Genomic DNA, 11607 nt, shown 5'->3' with positions numbered 1-11607 from the left:
CACTGCAGATGAGTGGAGTATCACAATGCACGAGCAAGGCAGCACTTCCCTCCATCTTGCAGAAGACCAGCATGATGCTCACACCACATTTATATGCACGGCGTGTAAGGTTTTATTATGTGTCAATGGCATTCTGCCATCAGCTTCTGCAGAAGTTCACAAACAGGCTGGATTTCAGGCATTGTGAAACGCCGTCCCACCCAAACCAGTCGGGCTGACAAGGATCGGTGTCTGTATGTGCTGCTGAGCACAGGAAAAACCACTGACTGCATGTGTGAGGCTGCTCCTCTTCTGTAGGAGACACAGAATAAGGAAAAAGGCCTTTAAGCTCAAAAAGAAGTGCAGCTCAAAGATGCACTTGGAAAGAGAGATGCAACATGCACTAAATACAGGCTGCTAAAGTAGTCATGATCTCGCTCCTTATTTGGGCCATTTGTATTTTTGTGTAATTAGCACCCTTAGACATCTATTTCCAACTGGTAGCACTTTTTCTGGAGGAAATGGCACGATGATATTTGCTAAATATAATTTATAAGGAATTAATGTCATGATGGTTGGTCCATCCCTTTGAGAGCATCCTACTCTTACCAAGACAAGGCCACAAGAGGGATGGCAGGAAGCAGAGCCCCCTTACTATCACAGGTGCTCTCTCATGAGTGGCTGAAACAAAATTAAGTGAAAAATAACTCCAAGAAAATAACTGAACCAAGGCTGAATTACAGCAGAAAATTCTGCTGTATCTCCAAGGAAAACAAGCAAACTCTTGTTGCTTTACAATTATTGGTTAATTAAACTCAGCATCAAGAGGAACTTGGAAGAAACACAGAATACCAGCTGCCAGTTTTCTGAGCATGATGATGATCTCTGCACTGAGCAAGGTAGCTGGTACGAGTTAAATCCCTAGTGGCCTGTCCAGATTAGATTCTTCAACTGGGACTGAGAACACACACAGACAAACAAGGAGTGAAGAGAAGCATATGCTCAAGTTTCCAACAAAGCAAGTGTGCCTGTGTTGTCACCATGCCACAAGGAAAAGGGACCACCTTCCTCCTGATCGTTAATGAAGAGGAGATGATAAGTGCCTAGTCAGCAGAAAATATGGGCTGTTTGATGACTCTTCCATTCAACGACATGTCTCTGCTATCACAGTGGTGCCTCCAGAAGCTGTGCCTAAAATTGGGGTATTCAAGTTTCCAGTAGTGTAAAGACATAAGCAAACACAGAGCTGGTTCTTAGGTACTCATACTTTAAATCAATATCTAAAGAAGACAGAGTGGGATGGCAGCAAACAACACTCACTCTGTGTGAAGAGAGAAATTCAGGCAGCATTTCAGAGTTTGGATGGCAACACGTGAACTTTTTTCATGGAATGTATGGGTCAAACATCACAAACAATACACAGTTACGGATTTATAACTTCTTGTGGCGTCAGCAAATAGATTTAGCCACAGGAATGAGCAAAGAAATGCTTCTGTCCCTAAAACAAAGCAGAGCTATTTGCAGCACAAGTTCACTCAGTTCCTTTTAATGAGTCACAACTACCTTTTCCTTGAATTTTCAAATGTTGATGATAAAATGATTTACTAATCACAGCAACTGTTGCTTGCCAATCTCTCGCTCCCTACAGGCTTCTTAGAGGAGTAGAAATCTCCCAGTGAATGCAAATAGATGCTTTTGAAAGAGGTCTTGAGTCTCCAACAGTCCTGCCTGGGAAGCTCTCCAATGAAGCAGAAGAGGGAGAACACTGCTAGCTCAGAGTTCTGACTTCCAGCATTAAAACTCTGGAGAATTACAATTACAGGTGTACAACTGAATCTCCTCACATCCTGCTGTTCAGACCATTTCCACACAGTGCTCGGCCACTGGAAGGGCTTCTCAATATGAGATTTCTCTTTTGCATAACCATACCCCTGCTGATTTTGCTATGTACCTCTCCTGAGACCCCTGCCTGCTCTTTACTCCCAGTCTCCTGACTCCCATAGATGCCACAATAATGAATGTAGGCTGCAGGGATGCCTGCGTTTCACAGGTGACTTACACACAAGAAATGGATAAGGAATTAATTTCCTCCTGAGAACAAGATGAAAAATGAACTGGTGTTCCATCATGCTTCATTCCTCTGTCTTTTATTAAGACAGTCTCCCCTACTAATAAAAGGGTACCATCAACTCTAATGCTACTTAATAAGACCTGCAGTAAGTTCTCTGCTTTCATTTCCAGCTGGAAACCTCACAGGGGCATCTGCACTTTATGTTTAAAATCAGATTACCCCTATAAAAATTACCTTCATAAAAGAATACCGAGTACTGGCAGTATAACTACATAATAAAACACAAGCCTTAACACAAACACTGACTACTGCTATATCAAATTGTCTGAAAAGGGGTTGATTATTAAATTTCTAATACTGATTTGTTCAAATTCTTATGCAAATCCATAACATTTTAGGGTGTTTTTTGTATATATGCATACAGATGGCTATCTATGAACAACAAATGTTTCTTTTCCATACTGTGCATTTACTGTTTTTTCACAGTAAAGAAAATTTAATGACTGAAATGGCAAATACTCATTTGCTACAGGGGTTGGCATTTATGAAAGGCACTGCCCTGTGTGCAAGCAGCACAGCAACCCTGCAGGTTCAGGGAATACCAGAGAACACAGAAGGCATTGGTGAGGTAAAACACGCCATTCTTATTTGAGTTATTAAAAATGCCTCCCACACACAAGCAGTTATTTAGGATCACTTTATAGGGACTTCACATAACAGCTGATAACTCTCCTGAACACTCACGTGTCTTCCTTTTAAAATCAGCTGCAGAATGTTACGAAATTAATGCTAACAAAGAAAGACGCTGTTAATAACCTAGGCAAACACAGATGAAATTAGGAGAGTGTGTGTGGAGGAGTCTTTCAAGGAAACAACTGGTGAATGTCCAGTGATTTGCAGCAGCTCTCCAGTTCTCCTCTTTGGGCAGAGGCTGCTCAGCCAGGTCTCCATGGCAAGCAGCATGATGGACATTAATATGCAGTGCCATAGAGTAGCTCAGCATCAGGCATTCATAAATAATTTGAAATATGTACAGCAGGGAGGGCAGAAGTCCTGGGGAGGTGATAGCTGGAGCCCGCTCTGCACTCCCAGCCTCCAGAAAGAACGGCCAGGTTTCCTCTTTTAAATCACAGAAGCATCACAGAAGAATAAAACCACATTTTCTGTATTCTTTCAGCTCTGAAAATTACACTTAGGAACCTGAGAGCTCTGGGCTGTGTGTATATACACATATTTTAGTAACACTGATAATGGTGGGGTGCCATGGCTGGCAGCATCGTGGCACCCTGCCCTCAGCAGCACCTGCAGCTCACTGCTGCTGGGAGGGCAGCTGCTGTCAGACCCAGCTCCTGGGATCCCAACTTTTTATATGTCACTGTGCCAGATGGGGTTATTTTCTCACAGAGGTTATTGTTTGCTCGCTATAAAAATAATTCAGAAATAAAATAAAGATCAAAACGGCGATTTAGCCACCTGCAAAACTGCTCAGAAGGAACCCGGGTTACATGATGGGTTGGCAAGTAAGTGTAAGGGTGACAGAACTTGTAGCACACACCAGGAAGGGGAAATTTTGATGCAAAACGACAGAGATTAAGAGCAGCAGAAACAGCTTCGCTATGCCTAAAAGCAAAATCCCAACAGTCCATTCTATGGAAGGGTCACAAATTCAGCAATGTCAAAAAAAAAGCAATTAAGAGAGTTCTTACAACCAGTTGATTTACAGCAATTGCAATAACGTATTAATATCCAAAGCCAACTCTCAAGGTAGTAGGTATAAAATGAACTGCTGATATTTAAGAACTGCCACATAAATGAGCACTGAAAATGGCACTGGGGAGGTGGTGAGATTTTGTCAGAGGACATCAATACAGAACTCCCACTCCTAGTCTGTAGCACTCATGCAGAAAGGACTGCCTGTCCACCTTTAGGCTCCTACACCAAAGATCTGAAGTGCACTGGAAGTTCACATGGAAGCATGCTAGCATTAAATGTATTTATGTATGGGACTGAATCATTTCCAGGACCAATTGAATTCAAAACTTGCCAGAGTGTTCAGATATTTTAGATCATCTGGTTGAACTACTGGTCAGCTCCAGCTGGCCTCTTTCCTAATACTCAACGGGTAAAAAAACCCCAACGTTATTTACCCCATTTTATTGTGAAAACACTCAGTAAACATGCATGTACTGTGGACCTTTTTGGAAAGAAAAGCCACTGCAACACCTTCTGAGCTGTCACACAGAAGCAAACACCACTTGCTATGCACCAAGCAGTGACTTCCCCCAAGGCACAGAGCTCTCCATCGCCGTTCAGTGCATGGCACCCTCCTTCCTCCCAGCAAGGAAGCGGAGCCGCCCACAGAAGGAACTGCAAGATGCCCACCGGAGTGCCACGTCTGCAGCGAACAGCATGACTGTTCTGCAGGCAGTCAAGGCTGGCTACAGGAACACGAGCTCAGCAGGAACCAATTAACAGGCAAAACAGGATGCAGAGCAGAGAGATTAAGGAATTCAGCTGAAGGAGTTCAACACCTACAGAGACATTCTTTTGAAGAAGAATCCAGCAAAGGCTCAAACCCAAGAGCAGTTCCTGTACATCCTGGACTTTTGATCCAGCCCCTTCCTGAATCTAAAGGCAGCTCTGGGATCTGCAGACTTTTTTGCCAGTAAATATTTCAGAAGAGACGCTGTAGTAGGGGACACATTGAGTTAGAAATTTGGGGTTAGCAGTGTTCATGAACCAACTGAGAACCACTAATTTGTCTTGCTGTTGAATATGCACAAAAGCTTCAGCTTGTCTGACCACAGCACATATAAGTACATTTGTATGGTATCATATATAAATTAAAAAAAAAAGAAAGAAAGGCGTACTTTCAGGGAAATCCATTTAGACTTACAGAAATTTTTGGAAACCTTAGAAATGCCTAGGAATGTAACATAGAGAACACAGCTTCAAGCATATGAACATAACACAGAGAACACAGCCCCAGTCATAAGAACAGACCAGCACCTTAACGAGCTTATTACAACAAGGTTGTCGTAAAAATTTTTCTTCGTGTCCAGAAACCTTCTTAAATTTTGGATGGAAGTATTTTATCTACAAGCACACAAACAAAAGCATTTGCCAAGTGCACTCACACCAAAAAGTGGAAGCACCTTTCTCCTAAGGACAGCATCTTGGACAAGTTCATCTCTCCTACACGACAGGAAGCTATCTGAAATGTTAACTACAGTTAAGTACTGCTTGGGATCTATTCTAATCCTTTCTAAATAAATTTGATCATGCCTCTCCTTTTCAATGCTTTTTGACAGAAGAATCTGGAGTTATTCAGATGCAGAGATAACAAAAGCATGAACAGTGACAGAAGGGAAGTTCAGTGCTTCTGTGAGCTGTGAAAATCCAACGTGATGGCCTGATTTCCTTTATGCTGACTACAAGGAATATGGTACCTTTTGTGATTCATTCCCCAAATAAGAAGTGTGGAGCTAGAAAGAACATCTCTCTGGTGTAGAGAAGAGAGCCATTCAATTGGAAGGGACCTGCAGATATCATCAGTCCGACTGCCTGACCACTTCAGGGCTAACCAAAGGTTGGGCTCTGAGTGCAAGAAATCAGCAATGCTGACACAATGGAACAATGCTCAACATCCACAGATTGCCAACAACCACATCAAGGAGTAAAGACAGAAAAGCAGATGCTTTGGGAAACCTTCTACTTTGTTCTGCCATAACTTTGGCCTTGAATTTGCAACACCAAACAGGCTGTGACAACAACAGTGTCCTCAGTTCCTGCTTCAATGTGTGGACTTTGTGAATTCAGCTGCTCACAAAACCAATTTCCAAGATGTATTTGTGTGCGTGTAATAAGCATTACAGTGTGTTAAGACGCATTGCTGAAGAAGCAGTGCTGGTCACCTGCCATGACACGATAGCTCATCCCTTATTTTGTTTTTGATAACTTCAGTGTCCCTTTAATATTTCCTGAAAGAGAATTCTGAGTCAAAAGAACTTCTACTTTCATCTTGAATTTATATTAACCAGACTTGGTTTGAACTAATTCCCTTACATCAATTTCATCCAATTCCCACTCTGTGCTCTCCCTCTGAATAAAGACTTTGCAGCCCAATGGATAAAGAACAGCATTAGTGTCCAACAGAAAGGAAAAACCAACAGTAAAGTTCACTACCAGCTTTGCACTTGAGATATTAGAGCCAATTATCAGCTGACCTCAGTTAAACAGAAAGCAAGCACAGAGCAAACAAAACATAGGCTGTAAATACAAATTCTGAAGCGGATCCTGAGTGATAAACTCTGCTCCCTGATAATGCAGCAAGGAAGTTTTGCTTGAGGTAAGCAGCACATCTATGTAGGGGGACAAAATGGTCCCTCAACTTGCAAAATACATTTTCCGTATGTTTTTCTGCAGCTTCAACTGGGAATGAGACAGGCTGTGTGGGTGAGAGGAACCAAAGCTTACTGATAAGCCCTGGGAGAAGCACTTCCAAGGAAAGGAACTGCTGCCCTCTCCTTCCTTCCTTTCTCTCCCTTCTCCCTATCTTATTAACCTCAACCTCACAGAATATGATCTTTTTGTTATTACTGCTTTATAATACATTGGGAGTAATATTTGGGATTGAGTCCAAGTTTCTTTGTTTACTAAATACTCTGGAATACAGGAAATCCCTCCTTAACTGATGAAGTTAAGAGCATTTCTCATGTTCTGAAGATGATGGCTAGCTTCCTAAATGGTCAGCTATCCCCTACAAGGAAAACAGACATGACAGTCGTCTTCTAATGAACATTCCTGATTTTTTTTAAAGCAGTTTTTCCATCTTTACATTTTCACTTTATTTTTTTAAGCGTGCGGATTCTTCAGAATGCCAGCTAACAGAGCATTTCTGGATTCAAAATGCATCTGGATTCAAGGACGCAGTGAATGAAACCCTCATGCTTCCAAAAGGAAACACTCTGCCAAAGTGCCCAAAAGATGTTGACCAAAGCACATCAGCTCACAGTGAATACAACACCCTTAAAAATCCTGCCACGTTTCAAAACGAGTCGTTTACCTGTTACTTCCAGTTTGTCACCAGTGACTTCAGCCTTCAGATAAATCCTTCCCCTTTTCTCAGTGTGATCCATGCCACAGAGGCTCGGGACGTTTATCACACATTGCTTATGCACATTCATATCACACGCTGTGGATACAGAAGCGTTTCAGATAGCTGTGAGAAACTAATAATATGATTCCACAGCAAACACTGAGCAGAGTGAAAGTTAAGATTACTATGTCTAATTGCTGGCAACATTTGCAGATTACAGCCAAATGCTTTCTGACTGACCAACATGGTTAGTTTTCATCCTGCAATACATTTTGTGGACAGTGAATGAAACACTGAAGAAAATAATCCACTTCAGACACTTGAATATATTAATGAAGTGCAAGAAAAAAAGTAAAAACAGAATAAAGACCTTCTGGGAATATGCCTGAGAAAACAGAGCACTTCTGCCAGCAGCAGCCATGAAGGGATTTGGGTTTAAGTCATTAGAATTTGGTGCAGCAGACTTCCAAGACAAATGAAACACAAGGGAAATACTGGATCTTGGCTGCTACATGAACTGAAATGCCAGTTTTCAACTGCGTGTTCACCCACCCACTCCTGAAACAGGTTTCCTCAAAAGCAACAGCAAATGCACTCCTCTCGTATCAAAGTCCATGCAGCACTTTTGCAGCAACAGAAGAGGTTTTCATGAGATTATTATTATTCGACTGAAATATCCACTTGAAATACAACAGTCCTATAAATAGCTGACATTTGAAATGGTATTTTCCATTGAAAAGAAAAAGTTGTTATGAGGTGTTTCCACATGCTTTCAAAAGTACGGTTTGGTAACAAAGCAAAACTGAACTTACTGTCACATTTCATCCCTTGGTGTATGAGCCCATAAAGGAGGGACCCACAGTGGTCACAGAAGGTTGGGCTCCCATAGGTGTGGATCTTAAATTTGTGCTTGCTCCTGGGGTCCTACGGGATAGACAGAAAGATACACGAGTCATAGGAAATAAGATCGGAGCATCTTTAATGTAGCACTTCAAACACTGCTGAAAATCCTCCAACTCTGCCAAAAAATATATACCATATCTTATTCATAACCCTTACAAGACTGTTGATATATTGGCCACAGTTTTAGTGCTCAGCTCTTATATTTCTTTTGCTTTGGTTCTGTCAGAAAGAATATGTCAGTTTAGCGAGCTGAGGCTTGTTCCTATGATTCATCTACACTAAAACTGCCATTTACTGACTGCACATAAACATAAAACACAATGACGGCATTCCTCCTGTGGCTGGACTGTCATCTGTCATCTGTTTATTTACAATCTATCATCACTGCTCTTCAATGACGACACAAAATACGGCAGAAGAGAAGCAGCAGTTTGTTAAGGGGCTAATCTGAAATGCAGTAAAATGACTGTAAAGCCAGGATGTTTAAGATGGGATCATCTTGAAACGCTGCAAATTTATCACTTACATTATTGCAGATGAAAGAGAACAAATTCTAACTTGGCACATAGTAAATATTTTACAGAGACTGCTATTCCTGTCTGATTTTCCAGCAGAGAAATTTATAGTGAGGACATTTTAAGGCCACCGGCAGCTTGGAAACGGTTTTTAATTTCTGGCTGGTGAAATGGAATGCACCCAAATCCCTTAAAAACAAACACTGAAGACAGGTCAATTTATTATTATATTATTATATATATATAATCCATTTGCTGTCCCTTCAATGGAAGAGGTCCCCTTCAGAGAACTGAGAAGTGCATTTGGATCAGGACTTCAGGACTGCCTCCAGCCCCACCTGTATGGTTTGATACAAATTTGGGAAGCACAATTTAGGTCTGCATTTCAGTCAAAGCTGTTGCAGCACAATCTTCATCAGACCTGGGAAGAGATGCAGCTCTTCTCCATTGAAAAAAAAAATACAACCAAGTTTGAAACCAATCTTTGCAAGCATTCTTTTTTCCTTTGGACTTTCACAGCCTCATGCATTGACAGGGAATGGAAGTGATGCAGTACCAGGTCCTTCATGTATTAAAACATCCCAACAAATACAACTGCAAAATGAGGGCTCAGAGAGTTTTCTTCTGCTTACAGTTTATATTGGTATTAATACAGCTCCACAGTAGAAAAGAATTATTAAATTGTCATCAAAACCAAACTAAGCTAGCAACTTGCCAAGAAAAGCTTTCAGGATGAATCAAAGGAAAGTACACATTATACAAAATGGAAAAGCTGCCAACTCCTTCCTCAGAAACATAAGGCTCTTCTGCTATGAGCGCTTTCTTGAGAAATTTGGGAACTCCCAACGGTAATTTTATTGAACATACTGAACACATAGCAATGAAAAGGCAAAATCTTGCCTTCATAATGTAGTACTGTGATACTTTGTGAAGGTTTTTTGTTTGCTTGCTTTGGTAACCACTTCCGTGCTCTTTTCTGCACTGATTCTAAGCTCTAGGATGACTCTATAAGCGGTAGTTGTCACTGCACACACAGAATATGGCTGTTATCCAGGTAATCTGTACAGCCCTACCATCAAGAATTCAAATTGACACTGGATTTCAATAGCTCTGCTTATTACACAGCCTGGGATACGAAATGCAAACTGCTAACAACCACATTTATGTTGTAAACACAAGCAACCTGCATGGAGTGGCATTCAAAACGCTCTGCAGAACGTCTCTTCCATTATTCATTAGTGATACAGCCAATGGGTGTGGGGTCATGGGAACGTTGCCTTAGTGAATGGTTATCTGAGGACCTGACTTCCACCATGTATGTGCCTGTCAAACAATTCAAAGCACCTTTTCAAGCTAAATTGTGCCTTGATTTTGTATTTCCAAACAAGACTCATTGGAAACTTGTTGCCTTTCAAACATATATCCTTAAACATCATTTTTGTTAGCACATCTGTTGCTAAGAAGGACACAAATCACAGCTCCTAATGGTGCTGAATAAGGAGATCTTTATAGTTCTGTTTAATATATGACATAAGTGGCATTTATGAGTATAATGTACTGACAGAGGGAAAAGATATGTATATATAATGTGTTTTTAAGAGCCAGTATGTTGTGACTATGATATCTTATTATCCTCTATACACAAAATTGCTTCTTCTAGTCACAGCACAGAAAGTCAGAGGTCAAAGAAAAATAGAACTGAAACTACTGCTGAAACGGAATCCTTGCATGGAGGAAACCAGCTATTTAAGTCTCTTTAATAGAAGGAAATGATAAAACATTCAGAACATTCTAAAGGCTAGCAAATAAGAGAGAAGTTTCTTCGTCAGTATTTCATCCTATTTTCTGTTCCAAGCCCATGCTTTAATTTTGGTAAATTTAAGAATACCAAACATCAAATTATTCTTTTGCGAGCAAGTCTGAAAATGAACATAGAAAGCTGAGAGGCCAGGTGATAAAGCTCTCACGTTGTTCCCTGTATCAACATGGGCTTCTCATGTCCACAGTTTACACTTTAACTGTAATCCATATTAGTAATAATAATTATTTTGCCACCACCACTTAATTACTTGTATTATTAGCTGCAATTATCACTTCTTAAATGTTAATGCAGTGCAACATTTTCAAATATTAAATACTCATTTAGTGCATAACTGAGGAAATAACACTGCTTTCTGTCAGAGCTGCTCAGCAGAGGTAAACCACTGAGCCAGAGGTAAGATCCTGCAGATTTTTTTTTCAAATATCTCCTTTTAATCAATGTAAACTTTAAATAATTCCCAAAGTGTTGCTGGCAGTCATATTTCATAGTAAACATGGGGAGCCAAGCCAGGATATGACAGATGAACTGCCAAATAATGGCTGCTATTTGCAAGAGAATTGAACTTTGCACTAAACCTGGCGTAGATTAATTGTGAAACTCCAAAGGGAAAACCCACTTCTGTTTCCAAAACCCATCAAAATTAAGAAAGTGGCAATTGGAAAAGCATTGCCACTGCATTTGTTCAGCAGCGATGAATGACAGGCTGTATTAAAACTGAAAAGTGAATGTTTTGCTTTTCTTAGGACAATTCCAACTTTCTGTAAGGAGAGCAGGACGCAGTGTGTTATAATTAAATTGGAAAGGACTGGCCTCAAAGCTAAGACACGCTTCTGGAGAGGCAGGCACCCATGGCAATGTGGTGCACACAGAAGGATGCCTTGAGAAAGGAACCCCAAAATTCGAGCAGGAACTCAAAAACTGGTCCATGCCCCAATATGTGTGCAGAAGAACCCTTCCAGCCCTGCCCTGACTCACAGCTGCTGCTCCAGCTCCAGCAGAAGGAAGCAGAATTGCACGGCCGTGTCTTACTGTGTGCCCTACTGCAGAAGTGCCACCACTTCTTGGACAGAAACCACTCCGTCCTTTTTCAGGATCAAAGATGGGAGTGGGAAATAATTGAAAGCACACAGCTAACCAGCTGCAAATGTCAAACTGTGCTTCAGCACGTTACAAAACAGCTTATGAGCACGATACTGACAAATTCCTTTTAAAATCTCCA

General features: G+C 41.0%; 1 protein-coding gene across 2 annotated transcripts in view; it reads right to left on the bottom strand.

Annotated features, from left to right (window-relative positions):
- The window catches only part of PRKCA (protein kinase C alpha), a 113915-nt gene that overhangs the window by 34439 nt on the left and 67869 nt on the right, over positions 1-11607 (bottom strand). For both annotated transcript variants that reach the window (XM_048965510.1, XM_048965512.1), the window contains exons 4-5: positions 7961-8072; positions 7116-7244 (exon numbers count right to left, since the gene is read on the bottom strand). In XM_048965510.1, coding sequence (XP_048821467.1) covers positions 7116-7244; positions 7961-8072 — 241 coding nt within the window. The remainder of the gene's footprint in view (positions 1-7115; positions 7245-7960; positions 8073-11607) is intronic.

This window comes from Lagopus muta, chromosome 18, assembly GCF_023343835.1.
Source record: "Lagopus muta isolate bLagMut1 chromosome 18, bLagMut1 primary, whole genome shotgun sequence".
Classification (NCBI taxonomy): Eukaryota; Metazoa; Chordata; class Aves; order Galliformes; family Phasianidae; genus Lagopus; species Lagopus muta.
This window is presented reverse-complemented; position numbering and strand designations above follow the sequence as displayed.